The sequence below is a fragment of the Protopterus annectens genome, chromosome 10.part0, assembly GCF_019279795.1.
Source record: "Protopterus annectens isolate FY-2018-M chromosome 10.part0, PAN1.0, whole genome shotgun sequence".
NCBI classification, from domain to species: Eukaryota; Metazoa; Chordata; order Ceratodontiformes; family Protopteridae; genus Protopterus; species Protopterus annectens.
In genome coordinates, this window is record NC_056744.1 from 673,645,812 (window position 1) to 673,663,017 (window position 17,206).

The 17,206-nt window shown below is 39.5% G+C and overlaps 1 protein-coding gene across 1 annotated transcript in view; it reads left to right on the plus strand.

Moving 5' to 3' along the window:
• C8A (complement C8 alpha chain) overlaps positions 1 to 17,206 on the plus strand; it is a 597,456-nt gene that overhangs the window by 109,414 nt on the left and 470,836 nt on the right. The window contains exon 4 of the mRNA XM_044085514.1: positions 8,994 to 9,138. Within this exon, the coding sequence (XP_043941449.1) occupies positions 8,994 to 9,138 (145 nt within the window). The remainder of the gene's footprint in view (positions 1 to 8,993; positions 9,139 to 17,206) is intronic.

Genomic DNA, 17,206 nt, shown 5'->3' on the forward strand with positions numbered 1-17,206 from the left:
TTACCTAGAGGAAAACAGTTTTTGTACTTACTTTCCTCACTTGCTTAGAGAAAAACAGCTCATATACTCACTTTCCCCACTTGTCTAGAGGAAAGTAGTTTTTTTTATTCAGGCATGTCCAAGGGTCAGCTCACAGTGTTCTCCCCTGTCTATCAGATGAATCTGGGCATCTTGGGGCAATGTAGCAATTGCCTCATGTACACAAACACCTCTCTTCTCCTACCACCCAACACCACAACCTGTGAGAGTTGCACTTATCTAGCCAAACTTTAGGTAAAGCTCTCTTCAACCAAGACTGAACTGGACAGTCAAGAGGAGAAGGTAAGCACTTGCACCACACCACACTCATCACATAGTCCCACTAAACCTACACCACCAAAATCCACACATAGAAACACAAAAACATTTGCGGAGGCTCTCAATAATAATCTGCTCAAGCAAAAGAGACCTCCAAAGCAGAAATGCAAGCGACCTCCACCCCTCAACACAGCCCAAATGACACATAGCCCACAGACTCAGTGTGCCACTCAACCACAGCCCATAAGGCAAAACAACATACCCAACACACTAGGCATAGGTGACTCTATAGTCAGGCACACTGATGTCCCACTCACCAGGCTAAATAAGGAGAAAGTTACTGTCAGCTGCCTGTTGGGTGCCAGGATCTGTCACATAACCCACACACTCAGGTCACTCCACAAGTACAAATATGACTCTGTCATTGTCCATGTTGGTGTGAATGACCTGAGACGTACCTCCCTGGACTACATGAAAAGAGACATGGAAGAGGTCTCCAGTCTTGTAGCCCAGGCAGGTATGACCCTAGCCCTGAGTAGCATCCTGCCATTGCCTAGAATGATACCGCAGTACAAGGACAAAATGATTGACTTCAACAATTGGCTAAGCTTCTGGTGTCATTCTAAGGGGGTCCAGTATCTGTCTGCCTGGGATGACATGGTAGACAGACGACAATGCTTTGCCAGAGATGGCCTGCACCTGTCACCCCTGGGATTCCGGATGCTGGCTAAGGCTCTTTGCTGCCCCTATAGTGCCCTTTTTAGGCAAGGTTCAAATGACAAATTCACCACCGTAACACAGACAGGCAAGCAAAAACTGAGGGTAATGCTACTCAATGCTAGAAGTCTAAATCTCAAAATGCACTCCCTCGAGTCATGCCTTCAAATGGAGAACATCAACATCTGTGCAGTGACTGAGACCTGGTTCAAGGATCCAGAGAGTACCCCTGCATTACCAGTCTATAACTCATACCACACTTTTCGGCCACCTAACCTGGACCAGAACACCAAAGGCAGAGGTGTGTCCATATTCATTAAGGATATCCACACCTCCAGGCTAGTTGCTCAGCATAATGCATCCATGGTTATCCAAGTGCAACTAACTCTGGGCAAAACTGCAATCCATATTATAGCTTGCAACACATCCCCCACCATGCCCCAGGATTCCCACTCCTCTTTTCTTGATATACTGGAAAATATTAGGGTTCAACCAAACACCCTAATAATGTGCGATTTCAGCTACCCCCACCATTAAATGGGAAAACTACTCATGTACCAACTCCTTCACTCAACGCTTTCTGGAATTCATAAATTCCAATGCCCTGGATCAACTTATCCACACTACCACCAGGGGCAACAATATCTTAGACCTAGTCATTACCAACACGAGTGACCAGTGTTCCACACCTGAAGTCAACTCCTTGTTGGTCAGATCCGACCATAAGCTAATCACCCTAGATATCCACGTCCCACCCCCCCCGCCCCCCATTAAGGAAATCACGGTAAACAATTTCTCCAAAGCCAACTTCATGCTTCTTAAGACAGAAGTGGCAAACTTCATGACACCCATGCAGATGGACAATATAGTTACGACTGTTGAATCCTACACAGATGCACTCTATAAGCACTTACACAAGTGCATGGATCGTGCTATCCCAAACAGAACCCAGATGCTATCCTCCAAAAAAAGGAAGCCAATATGGTGGTCCCCTGCCATAAACAAACTCTACAACAGAAGGAAGAAACTGTTGCAAAAGAGAGTAAAATCTCATGAGTGGATGAGTTCCCTGTTCAGCCTCAGTAAGAAGTTGAGATCCCTTATAAGATCCTCCAAAGCTAGCTATGAAAACAAAATCACCACTGATTCTAGGGACAACCACAAAGCATTCTATAGCTATGTCAAGAAATTCAATGGCAACACCCAGATCTGCTCTGAGTTACAGCACAACGGCATGAAAATTACAGAACCAACTGATATTGCCAATGTCCTGGCAGATAGGTTCAGTGCTAGCTTTACCCCCCTCTCACCCCCTAAAGGCCTCAGAACTATACAGAAAGAATTCAGAGTCCCTGTAATCACAACTATGCCATTAAAAGCTGCACTCTCTAAAGCCAAAAACACAGCATCCTTGGGACAGGACAACATCCCAGGCTGCATTTTACATGAACTTCAGAATGTACTGGCTCCCTGCCTAAGCACCATGTTCAGTCATAGTCTCACATCAGGCTTTGTGCCCACTGAATGGTGCACAGCAACAGTTATCCATCTCCACAAAGGGGAAGCCACCACTGATCCCGGGAACTATCGCCCTATTAGCCTGACAAGCCTGGTCTGTAAGGCCATGGAACGTATCATCGTGGAACTCATAAACAAAGATATTGGTAACCTCCAAACTCTGGACCCCGCTCAGTTTGGATTTGTGAAAGTTAGATCGTGCCTCCTGAACCCGATCGACTTCTTTGAGTCTGTTACCAATGCTGTAGACGAGGGTAAGGCGGTTCACACAGCCTATCTTGACCTCGCCAAGGCTTTCAACACCATCCCCAATTCTGGAATTATAGCTAAACTCACTAAAGTAGGTATAAATTCCTACATCACAAGATGGGTTGCCAGTTGGCTCACTGACAGAACACACACTGTAAAAGTTGCAGCTTCCAAATCTGACTTCAAACCAGTGACAAGTGGAGTACCACAGGGTTCAGTCCTGGGATCTCTCCTGTTTGGTATCTACTTCTCTGAAGTACAGGCTAACACAAAAGGCCTTTGGCTAATGAAGTTTGCAGATGACTGCAAAATAGGAGCCATAGTTGAGTCCCCAAATGATGTGGGCATCCTACAGAAGGGCCTCACTGAGACAGATGCCTGGTGTCAGAGCCATGGCCTCGAGCTTAATGCCAAAAAGTGCATTATCATCCCTTTTGGTAAAAACTCTGTACCCATGAACTACCACATAGGTGGCAGTCTACTTAACGCCGAATGTGTGATAAGAGTCCTGGGGACCCAGGTGGACAGTAGTCCCTCCTTTGATAATCACATCACCAAAGTGGTCAGATAATCCTTCTACATGGCACACCTTATCACAAAAGGGTTCTCATTTAGGAAAAAAGAGGTCATTGTCCCCCTCTACTCGACACTCATTAGACCCGTTATAAAGTACAATGCCCCTTTTGGAATGTACCTCACAAGACATCTGCAGCAGCTGGAAAGGCCACAGAAGTACCTCACAAAGAGGATTACTGGCCTCAAACAGATGCCCTACACTGACCGTCTCAAAAAACTTCAGCTTTACTCCATAGCATATCGCCTACTCCGAGGTGATCTCTGCCTAACATATAAAACTATGTCAAACCTAGAGCTGTTGGACATGCTACACCTAAAGAAATCACAATCCCTTCAAGCTACATGCTCTAGGGACCTAAACCTTGTCACCACAATAAACAGGACATGCTGGAGGGATAGATTCCTGTCCCAGAGACTTCCCATACTCTAGAACAAACTACCCATCTATGTCAAGCAAAGTTCCTCATTAGCACTCTTCAAGAAAAATCTTGACAAGTGGATGAGAAATAGAAAATACACCCCGGGGATCAGTTCTGTGGCTCTGCTCGACTGGAGCACAGGAAAATAACTTTCTTGGGTGGTGTAAGCCAGGGAACCTTGTTGACTAAGTTTACTTAGGTCCTTGGGCCGATAGCTTAGTACCTACCCATGAACCTATGATCCTATGAACAATGAAGGCTTGATTATCTGATGTTTCAAGATAAAGACACATTAAACTAGTTGAAAAGAGAACATGAGAATTGTATACAGTCTAATCATCTTAGTTATTTGCCTCTCTTTCTGTGGTGGGAGATTCATATGGCATCTGCCTACAAAGCAGCAAAAGTTGGACTGATGAAGCAATGGGATGATAAATTAAGACAGTGTACCGAATCAATGGGCAACCTAATGCATATGTTGACAGAATCAAAGCTAAAAAAGCCTGAAATGGTTTGAAAGTGCAAAATTACAAAAGGACGTCTGGTTAATAAAACAGTGTGCAGAATTGAAAAGAGCAGCATTCCAGGGAAGCATGCATACAATGCAACCTGGTAAAATGTTATATTTCTTACTGAAAGGATATTAAATCAAGGTGCAGATCAAATCAGGAAATTACCTGTTCAAACAAAGATACATGAATGTTTCCCAGAATACTACAGAAGGCAGTACTCAAAGGTAGGATCACCCATTCAGGAAGAAAGTACACAGGACTTTGACAAGCTAAAATCTCTTAAACCTGCCTACCCCTGCCACCCCAAACACTGCCACTCTACTAAGGACAATAACATTTGAACATGTACCTAAGGCCATTATAAAGACTCCAGTAGAAAAGCTCCAGAGCCTTATGGACTGACTGCTAGATCATACACGATGTTGCAGTCATAAGTAAGGAGTCCTCTTTTGCTGTTATGTATGGAGCTGAGAGACATTAGGTCTTCCCCAATATCCCTAAGGAATAACAAGATATTGACATGCCTAAACCAGGGAAGGAAAGGAAAAAGTATGAATGTTAGAGACTGATATTGTTAATAAACTAAACATAGATGAAAAACAAATGCCTTGATACTGTTGACTGTACAGCAAACCCTCCTACAAAAATTAACTTACTCAATTCAGGCATACTTTGCCAAGACCTAATTCTAGCATTAATCATAAAAAGGCACTTATCTTTGATAAGCATTTTTAAGAACATCTAAGAACCCAGCTACAGCAATTCTTGTTGCTTTTGAAGAAACATTTAAGTTAGTGAGGTGGCAATACCTGACAACAGTTCTTAAACATTTTGCCTTCTCAGTCTGCTTTAAAAGAGCAGTCAAGGCCCAGGATAAGCACTCCTTTGTGAGACTGTTTTCAAATTCCATGACTTTCACTCCATTTACATTTTTAAACTGTTTTGCTCAAATATTTTTGTGGCAAGAATGCCTGCTATTGCCTTCCCTCTTTCTGCTACACCCACCTATAAGGAATTGAGTAGACGTGTGGGTATGTTTGCACCCTCTTGGCAACATCATTATAACTGCATCAGGGAACTTAACATTATCATCTTGATATGTATAATATTTATAAAATGTATTGTGGCAAAACCTGAACTTCACAACCTCAAAGTACGGTGACTTCGGTGAATCAACTTACAGTATAACAAGACAGAAGAATTCCACTCAAAATAAAGTGTAGCAGCAGTTTAGTTAATGCACTGTATATATGTTATTGTTCAGTTAGACAAAGTTGTATGTTACACTGATAGCTCAGATGGGGTTCAGCAAAGTTTGGTGATGTCATTTTAGTTATCTGTAGTTTATGTGCTACGGAGGTACAATGTCAAGGAAGCATATTAACTGCTATAAGAGGTAGTATGTCTAAGGTAAAAAAAATGTTGTTCCTTCATAGTACAGTGTTACATTATTTTGTATTTGGTGTTATGATCATGGTAATAAAAAAAATCCCCACAGGTTTGCTGTGAAACTGAAATCTGGCACTTATCACCAAAAACCTGGCTTGATGTTAATTTTGGTGCTATCCTGACAGTGTTGGTGATTCCTATATTTTCCATGACTGAATACTTGAAAATGAACTCACCCAATTCAGGTATGCTTTGACAATAACCTAGTCACCAATTCAATTGGACCATGCGAATGGGGCTGCAATTATTTATATTTCAGCTACTGAACTGAAAAAGGTCAAAGTTGGATGCAATGACTCTTTTCAATTTGCCATAGATATAGGAACAAACTATGGGTGTTTCCTCATCTGCTATCTACTGAGATATGTGAAGACATTCCTTCAATAGTTCATTGACTTTCTTATCTCATTAGTGATTATGTTGCTTAATTGACATAGTGATATCTTTAACATTAACATTGCTGGTTCTTATTAAAGAATTTGTCTGTATTATGAATGAATTCAGTTTCATTTCACTTGAAAGATTACTAGTGTAATCCTCAGATTTGGACATGCATTATACTTAATCTTCAAATATGATCTCATAATTACTGATCTGGTGGTGGACTTGGTCAGTTCATCCAATCATGTGATCATTTAAATAATTTCTGACCAACTCCTGGGAAAACCTCACCCAAGATATGGGTTTTGTGCAATGCAAGAGATGGTCTCATCTGACTGGACTTTCTTAGTCTTGTCTTGCACTGACAGCTTCAAGACTATACTGCTGTTACTCCTGAAGAACTTGAATGCAGGTTATAAGCAATTCATAGGCTTTTCATTCAACACTGAGTCTGCATGATATATGCTTTATCTGCTGAACTCCATTAGATGAGGAGTACAGGCCGAATAATCAAGAGCAAGTTACAAAAATCTGGACCCTTTGATTTGCAGTAGACAGTTATTTTTCAGTTTAGCATCCAGCTACCTCACAAAAGAAGTCAAGAGTACTTGACTTAGGAGATCTCCATAGCAGCATGCTGGCAGGTTGCAATCTTCTCACATAGTGGTTAGGCTATGACATACAGGCTGTCTCACCACGTGGAAGCCATTATTAACAGAAAAATATAACTTAGTTAGTTGTTTTTTTTTTTTTTCATACTTGCCTTCGTCAGAGCTGGTGCTCCACTAATGGCTAATTTGAATTCTGGCAGTACACATTGATAATTGAGCTCACTACTTATTTCCAGTGAGTTTTCTTTCGCTAATCATGAAAGTTTTGGATGCATTATTTCCAGTACATGTAGTACTGCTTTTGCACTAGATCCATGACTCACCAGGCTGTTTTCGATATGTTGGAGATATTGGGATGAGATCCTTACCACACCATTCTTGCCTCACTTCTGGATGGAGTATCATATTTGAAGGAGACCTTCATTACTGCATTCAACATAAGATAGAATTAAAACCCAAACGATATATATAACTCTTATCACACGTGGAACCTTCCATACTTTTGTAGGGTTCTTGAGAAAGTAGTACACCTACAGCTGCAAATCTGTCTCCAAGATAATCACATCTGTGATCCTCTCCTATGATCCACTGCAGTCCTCTTTTTGCGCTAGTCATGGTACTTAGATCATACTCACTATTACTATATGGCAGGGGATCAATGCTGGTACTCTGCCCTTCTCCTTTTAGATGCCTTACTGGAATTTCATGTTGTATACTATTCTTTTTTCTTAACTGATGAGCACTGCTGTGGCATTAACAGAATTGTTTTGGACTAGATTGCTTCCTACTTTCCAGATAAACCAGGTCTAGTTTCTGGTTTTAAAATTCATCTTTTTACCTTCATGGCTGTTTATTTGGCCCTCTCTTTTTTACTACATATATGCTACATTTGGGAGATATTATTCAGCTGTTTGGGTCACAATACACTTCTAGTACTAATGGGGTGCAGCTTTACCTCTCACTCTCTCAGGAATCTATTTTGGCAGTCATGTTAAGAACCTAAAATAGCACAGCTTTCCAATGAGTTATATTAAGATCATGTTCCTAAACAGATTTTGCTAATAAAATCAAGGATATAATTTAAAGCAGCTGATATATAGAAAATACTGCAATTGAATTGTAGAAATCTTTTCAGGTATTTTTATCCTGTTGTTACATACTAGCATGCAGGCATCTTTAATAATTCCAACAAGTCCTTTTGCTCCTCCATTAAGAACTTTTTTTCTTTCTTTATGCACAGCTGCCTAACATGATAGCTATTGTCTCCATTCCAAAACCATATTTTCTTACTTCTAAATTCACACCAGTTTCAATTCCTTCTTTTTATGAAAATGCATTCTTCTTGGGCTTGTTCACATTTACTCTGCAATCTCTGGGAATATTTTTTGGGATTCCCCTATACTTGGCCAAGTATGCACAGGAAGTGTTTAAACTCACTGATTTATGTTCCCTTATTTGGAACTGCTTGAAACGTTCTTACTTAGGAAATCACTGCCACTCTAGTTTTGGTCTGTGCATTGGTAAAGACTCCAAGTGTGTGAATTTTACTTTTTTTCTTTTTTTCCAGTTATGTGACAAAGGGTACAGGAATATTGCTCCCTGCAAAAGTATGATTTTTGTAGGCTTTATTTGGAGGACGTTTTAATTTGTTTTGTTCAGCTGAAGCTTCAGTGAGCTGAGTCCCAATATAATATAAGAGATGCATGTTTTGGTATTCATTTTGGGAATTTACAATGCAAATGGATATATTGCTTATAATACACTCAGTAATACTCACTAACATTGAAAATGAAAGAATCCTTATCCATCACATTATGATAACAAAAAATCTTGGTAGATAAAGGAGGCCAAAAGGTAAAATCCATTCCTCCAGTCACAGTACTGCTTAACATGGTACCCATATTTCTTCTGTGCCTTATGTGGATATTGCGGAGGGCTAGCAAGACAAAGAAGATGTATAACTGGGCAACAATAAAAAAAAAAGCAGTGAAAAAATTCTTAAAATAAAAAGCTATTAAGTAATACACAAATTGTCAAAACTGTTTTCAGATGAAAACATCACCATACAGTATTTATGCTGTAACACGCTTGCTTTCTTCCCATGCATCTTTAGAAGTATGAATTAGGCAAATTGTTTAACCTGCTCAGCTGTCTTTCAACAAATGAAATGAAGTACATATTATAGGACCAATGTGATCCCAAAAATATACGACTCTACTACAGAACAGAATATAAATAAAAAAAAAAAAAACTTTTTTTCCTAGGTCGTTGCATAAAGCAGCACTTGGTGTGCAATGGAGAACTAGACTGCAGAGATGGATCAGATGAAGATATGTGTGAAGATGTGGAGAGCAGGACATTCTGTAAAGAGCTTATCCCCATTCCTGGAATAGAAAAATCAATCCAGGGGTACGTATTGCAGTAGAATTTTTTAAACAGGTAATACTGTCACAAACTGAATGGTATATATATATATATATATATATATATATATATATATATATATATATATATATATATTTATATATATATATGGACCTACTGCTTTTGGTCGAATTACATTTAGTCGAAAATGATTTCAGGCAGCCCACTTCACTGAAAGCTCATTTGACTGAAAGCTCATTTGATCAAAAATGGAATATAGCCCTTGCCCCACTACATTGCGACCCTGGAGTGAGAAGATAAAGTTAGGGGGGTATGGGGGGCATAGCCCCCCTCATTTTGCAACTAGTTTTCACTGACATATGTTTCAATGTATTTTAAATGAATACACATGGATATAATACTGCATACACTACAATTATGTGGGGGGGCTATGCCACCCACACTCACCAATGTGGGGGGCTGTGCCCCCCACACCCCCGCCTTAATTTATATTCTCACTCCAGGATCGCACTGCAGTGGGGCAGAGCCTATATTCCATTTTCGACCAAATGGGTTTTTAGTGAAATGCATTTTCGGTGAAGTGGGCTGCCTGAAATCATTCTCGATCAAATGTAATTCGACCAAAAGCAGTAGACCCATATATATATATATATATATATAAATGTTTCTGGTCAAATATATGACTTAAATTACATTCTCTGTTTAGAAAAAAAAAGATTATTTTTTGCTTCTAGAAGGAATAATACACACTTGGTCAATTACTGCATCAAGGAGAACTTGAATAGGTGGCTGACCCACATTTTTTTTTTGCCATGATTCAAGGAATCTCAGTTTGTATGGACTGTAATTTACTGAAAGTCTTTGTTTGTAATAAGATCTTAAATTATGGAGACAGAATTTGTCATCCACAAAGTTAAATGTAACTATCTATGGCCCACTTAACAGCTTGCTGTGAGCATTATAAGCATGTCATCATTGATTCGTCTTGCTTAATGATATGTTAATAAGTGTAATACTGAAACACAAAACACTGCTTCGGAACAATAAGTAGTCCGCAGGTGTAATCCCAAATTCTTTAATAAATCACAGCAAGTAAAACACAACTGTGTTCTGCTTTCATTCAAACACATTCAGTTCTGATGAAGTTCAACGTGATAGAACGAAAGCACTGAGCTGTTGTGTTTTACTTGCTCTGTTGTATTAAAGAATTTGGGATTACAGCTACGGACTACTTATTTCTGCTACTGGGGTTCCGAAGCAGTGTTTTGTGTTTCAGTAGTACTTGGTTCTGCTTTTGTGCCACTTTTTGTTTTTATTGGTTATAAATATAATACCTGTTCAAGTCAGTGCCACCCATTTGAGTAAGATGCCTCCTTACTGCATGAAGGAAAATTGAGGCTTACCTCATCCATTGTGCGATAGGAGGATGATAATAAGATTGTGCTACGCTGGCTGTATAAGATATGAAAGTAAGACCCAAAGAAAGTAGAGAGGTATGACTACACATATTGTTTGTAAACTTCACCATTCTTATCTGTTGTGTGAGCAGTGTCTTCTTACAATAAACACAATGCAATATGGTGTCATTTTGCCCAGAAGATAAAAAATCCACTATTTAATGACACAAGGGGGCTAATATTGGTGAGGTACTATTTCTGGGAGAAGGAGAAGTAGAAGACTCACATAGCAGATGTGTAACCCAACTCCAGCTGCTTCACGAATGAAGGCAGATTTATGTATTTATTTATCATTTGTTAACCAGGTTAGTCTGGCTGGGCAGGTGCCCTTTTTCAGCAGAGACCCGAGGAGAAAAGCACCAGATACAAAGATTACAATTAGTTATAAATGAGAAATACAAATATAAGCTAAAGCATCCAAGGAGAATATTATTCATCTTATACATTCTTAAAAAAAGGCACATTATTAATCTTAAAATACATGTATTGTAATAGTTGTATGGTAATGTATAGGAGAATAAGTAAGGAAGAAATAGTATGCAGGCAGGTCTTACATATAGCGTGGAGTCTAGTCAGAGAAATGTGGAGAGAGGACAAGATAAGTGTATAAAAGATATAGGTGAGAGTTGTCTGATACAGTAAATAGGGTTAAGAAAGACATGCATTGTTACTGAAATAGAAGTATAAACATACAAACAAGAGTGTCTAAGAGGTAGGAAATGGAGACAGTAGCTTGGAGGGAGGAAAATGGCAGGGGAGGAATTGCTTCAAGTAGGGCAATTACAGGAGCAGGTCCAGAAGTTGAGCAGGTATTCCTTTAGGGCTAGTTTGAAATTGAGGAGTTTTGGTAAGACCTGATATAGAGAGGGAGCTTGTTCCAAGAGGTAGACTGCATGACTATAAAGACATTTTCCTATGGATTTTTAGGTTTGGATATTTGGAGAAGGTGTTGGTCAGAGCAACAAAGCTCCCAGTTAAGGGCAAAAGGGGAGATGAGACTTGCTAGTGAAGGACAGGCTAGGGGTTGATGTAAGATGGTATGTGTCAAGTGGAGTTGAGGCAGAAGGAGTTGATTATGGAATTCTAGCCACTGTAATTTTTTTAAAGACAGGCAGTGGTGAGAGCAATATGTATTATTTTATTTTATTTTACATTTGTTAACTGGGAAAGTCCATATAGATATGTGTCCTTTTTCAATGAAGGCCAGGGGAGAAAAGCTCCAAGATACATATATACAAGATACATACATTACAATGTAAACAGTACAGTGTATAGTTTCAAACATATGAGTAATAGGAGAGATTTGTGGCAAACCTAGCAATTTTATTATATGTAAGTTCAAGTTTGTTTAACAAGTTTTTTTGGAGGTTACTAAAGATAGGGGCAGCATATAGTAAAATAGGTAGAAGGTAGGCTTGAGAAGGGATCCTTTGGATTCTTGTGTAAGGAATTTTTTATTTCTGTATAGCAATCCTAGTTTCTGGTGGGCCCTTTTGATGCGGTTGTGGATGTGGGAGTCACATTTCAGTTTGTCATCCATAAGTACCCCAAGAAGCTTAGTGTGAGACTCAACCTGAATAGTTGTGTTGTCTAGAGAAGAGACTGAGAAGGAAGATTTGAGGTGCTGGAGGGGTTTGGGAAGGAAAATAAGTTTAGTTTTATTGGGGTTAAGTAAGAGTTGGTTAGTAGGGAGCCATTTTTTGACAGACAGGAGTGTGTCTTGTGTGAGGGTATGTAGGTGGCATAGATTGTCAGAGGTAGAGATGATTGTAGAGTTATCTGCACATTGCATGAGTTTAGAGTGAGGCAGGATTGGAAGAGATTATTAGTAAAAATATTAAATAGTAGGGGACCCAGAATGGAGCCTTGGAGGACTCCAGTAAAGACAGGAAAGAACGGGGAAGTAGCTGACATCCATTTGACAAATTGAGCTCTATTTGTTAGGTTTGAAGAGAACCAGTTAAGAGTGGAGGTAGAGAGGTTGAAGGAAGCAAGTTTGAAGAGCAGGAGGTTATGGGAAACAGTGTCAAAAGCTTTAAAGAGATCAAGGAAGAGGGAAGACACTAGTTTGTTGTTACTGAGAGAAGTGGAGATGGAGTTAGTGAAGAATAGTAGAGCAATGGTAGTGCTATGATGAGGGTGAAAGCTGTGTTGGGTAGGGTTAAGGTGATTTTCCTGAATGAGATGTATAATGAGCTGTTTGTGAATGCACTTTTCAAGGATCTTTGAGATAGGTGGTAGAATAGTGATAGGCCTGAAATTTGAGGGGTTGGTGGAGTTACCACCTTTATGCAGGGTATAGTATAGGATTTTTTCCATATTTGAGGGACAAGATTTTCCTGAATTGACCGATTAATAAGTATGGAGACTGGATAGGTAATGGAGGGGGCTGCTAGTTTGAGGTATAGGGGTGGCAGATTATCAGCTGAAGGGGAGCAGGGTTTAAGTTTATAGAGTAGAGACCTGATAACAGTTGTGGGGATAGGCTTGACTATGAAGGTGGCTTGGTGGGAGGGAGGGGGAGGGATGTCATGATTAATATTTGTGTTAGGTTTGATGAGTTTCTGTATAGAGTCTATAAAGGAGGAGTTGAGAAATGTGGCAGTTTTTAGAGGGGAGTTGTTTGGGGAGGGGTTGGGAGGTGAAGGGTTACCTGGGTGTAAGAGCTTATTAATGATACTCCAGAATTTTTTGGGGTTGAGTGGGGGCTTTTATGAGGGTTAAGGTAGATGTTTTCTTCATATCAAGGGTGATTTATTTTTGTGGTATTCTGAAGTTCTCTATAATGCTGGATGCTGGAAGGGGTTCTAAGTTTGTTTCAGGTTTTCCATGCATTGTTTCTTTTCCGCATGAGGGAGAAAGTCCCTTTACTTATCCATGGAGCAAAGTTGGTTTTAACTCAAACTTTTCTAGTAGGGGCTAGGGAGTTAAGAGAGTTAAGGAAGATGCTGTTGAATTTGAGAACAGCTTCTTCGAGAGGGAGGTGCTGGAGAAAAGACCAATTTATTGATGAGCGTGATTGATTAAATATATCAAGGTTAAAGTTGGATAGATTATGACAGTCCCTGTATATGTGTGTTTTAGAGGGTTGGGACAGGTGATGATGTATAGAGATAGGGTGATGATCACTAAGTGTGTCAAGGAAAATAGAGGGGTTATGATAATTCGGGATGGGAGGTAAGTATCCAGTCTATAGTGGAGTTGGTATTGGATTGTAGATTAATGCAAGTTGCGGAGGTGATGAGTTGGGTGAAGACATATAGATTAATGCTAGCATTGGGGGAATTGGTGGTGAGAGAATTCCAGTCAATATTGATATCCCCCTATGATATTGATTTCATAGGAGATGGTTTGGGAGATCTAGGAAACAAAAGAGTTCAAGTGTAGTGATATTGTTGCCAGGTGGTACATAGATGGTAATGATGGCAATCCTTGTATGATTGTTTAGGTTACAGTTAATTATGAGGATTTCAGCAGGGTGGAGACTAGGGGGGAGTACAGTATGAGATGGAGAGATAGGTTTTCTGAAGAGAGGATATCTACCCCACCACCTTTTTTGTAGCCCTGTCTTGGCGGAAGATATTGTAGCCAGTAGGGAGGATTTCTTTGTTTGATATGTGAGGGTTTTAGCCAGGTTGCAGAGATGGAAAGAATATCTGGAGAGTGTAATGTTATCCAGGAGTGTAGTTCGGGGAGTTTATTTACTGTACTACGGATATTGAGACCTAAGATGTTAAGGTGCCTGGCAGAAGAGGTAAGCTGAGATGAAGTGGGAATCTGGGTGGAGGTAGAAATAGGGTGGGTTGAGAGGTCAGGGGAGTTGGCTAGTGGACTTGGGTTAGGATGAATATCTCCTGCGAGAAGCAGAGTAAGAATAGGGATGAAGGGGGTGTACCTAAGAGGGTGTGGCAGAAAGAATTTAGATTTGAGTTTTGGGAGGTAGGAGAGCTTAGGAGAGAGATTATGTTTGAACAGATGTAAGAAGTGAAGACAGAACAGAGAAGATATTTTATGGAAGGAGTATGGTGTTGACTTATGTGACAGTAGGAGAGGAAAGGTGGGACTAGGGTATAAGTCAGATAGAGGATTATGGTGGGATGCGCTTAGTGTGAGAACAGAAAACAGTGGAATTGAAAGGAGTAAGTGTAGCAGCATCTTTTAGCTGTAGGGAGGTAAGAAGAAGGTTCAGCAAAGTCTGAACTGTTTAAGTTGCCATGCGTCAGTATAAATGTGCATATCTGCTTAAGTAAAATGGATACAAATTTATCAAAATTAATAGACCTGCATTCTTTAAAACAAAGTCTAATGATCCATGAGTGCATTCATTTTTTTATTCTCGTGTTTATCTCATTAAGTGTCATGTGCTTTGGAGAAATCTTAAAAAAGCAATAGAGACAAGGCAGGAAACAGTTCTGGTTTAATTGTAGGGTACATGTAAGCACACATTTTCACTCATCTACATATTTGGGACAATTTAGCTTCACCCAATGTACTTGCCAGAGTATATCTGAAAAGCAGGAGTGTTGTAGATAAGCAGGTGGAAATCTGTGCAAGTATGGAGAAAGACTATAAAGTCCATACCTAGTGATGGGAAAGTAAAACATGTGCATTACATGATCTTGGTGTAAAGGACACACCAAACAGAACTGTATGTTACAACAGTGAGGGTAGTAACATAGTATCAAGAACTTATATAGTTATGAAGCTTTTATGTTGAAATGAACCTTGATTCATAACTTAACCTTTTTGTGAGGGGTCATGAGTGTCAATATATTTGAAATAATCATAAATAAAAGTAGTAAAATGGTGTATTTGACTTAAATGTTTTAAGACTGAGAAGCTGATTTTGTATTACAGGCTTTGAAAAAACTCTACATTCTGAATGTGAAATATGCTAGCTATCATTCTCAGCCTGTAAGAAGAAACAGAGATGTGTCTTACACCATCTGTAAATTACAAGGCAAATGATGATACCTACAAACATTGTAAGATTGCATTTACTAAATTAAAAACAAGCTCAAAACTTTATTTCTCCAGTTTAGCTATGCATTGCATTCCTAAAAATCCCACACCAAGAAACATGGTACTTTCAATATACATTTCTGTTTCCAGTGGCAAAGTCCCAGCCAATGCATATAATCTCTTTTTGGAGACTGTTAAAACACTACAGCTTTCATCTCTCAAGGGATATATATTTTTTTGTTTTATTCTTGAGGTGGGTTAAAGTTTAAAAACATGGAGAGACTGTAGAGTGGATATGAAGACATGAATTTCTGGCAGGTTCACTAGATGAGCATTCACAGCTAAAAATGTAGCATGTTGTCTTTAGGCACAGCTCTACATTTTCAGCATGCTCGCATTGATGTCTGCTTCATGAACTATGACGCTGTCTTTGTATGTTGTTCTTTTCCCCCTTTGCAGATACTAGTTTATAACTAAACTCACATTTATCATGTCTGTTGTTTAAATATGTGTGCATCTAGATTAACTTTTAAATTAAAAAAAAACTTTATCCCCTTTACTAGAGACTATTTTCAGAAAGATGCATTTCTATAAATGACAGAGCTTATTTTTGTTCTATGTATAGGCAGAGCTGTGTCACCAAAAGTGGGGCATAATTCAGATATTCAGACAAACAGTGGACGGATACCTCATGGTGGGGAGGCTTTGATTGTAAACAGGAGAGGGGGTGTGGCATACAAAGAAAAGGGACACCATGACAGGGGCGGCTCGTGGCATTGGACTGCCGGACTGCAGCCCCCTCATCTAAAAAGAAAAAAATTAAAAAAAAAACCTTTTCTTGTATGACAGTACTGCAGATGTTGTTTTTTTTGTTTAAATGTGAAATTCGAGTCCGCGACTCGGAAGTACGCGCATGCGCACTTTAACCGCCTCGGGTTGCGGCAGTTTTCAATAGATTTTTTTATTGTTTTCATTGCAGCCCGGTGGAGTAATTAAGGCATCATTGTGATGCCCAGAAGTTTATGCGGTTCCAAACCGCATAGAATTGGAAGTTGCTCGGACTGCGACGTCCGCAGGCACGTCATGACGTGCTTGCTGGGCTAAATGCTGCTGATTGGTTGAATTTGGTTCTCGCTCTCTTCCCGGACTTTATGTGCTGGGAAAAGAGCGAGAATCAATCACCTCTATAGATCAGGTATATCTTACTTAAACTTATCAATGCATGTAGTGAGGAAAGAGTTTACTGGTTTGCAGACATGATTTGAAAGTCATTGAGTGATTTGGCAATGCAAACCCATTGTCCCTTACTAAAAACAGTAACTATTTAAAGCACTTTGATGTCACATGGAAGCGTAGCAGGAGATACGAGCTACAAGTCACACCAAGGCTAACAAATATGTACAATCGCTTGCTTCATTTGAAAGAAGGTACAGTGATAAATTTATTCATATCCACTTTGAATAATGATGAATTTATATTTATGTTTATAGATTTGTATCTTTTAGCCTATTTGTGATGTTCTCAGTCCATGCATTTGCACTGTGTAAAGACTGTTTGCAAGAATTTCTTCAATTCTTGCTTTATTGCTATTGACATGTACCTGTCTTCATCATTGCCATAATTCTTCCTGTATACTCCTATATGTTTGTGAGAATTATGTATATACTGTGCCA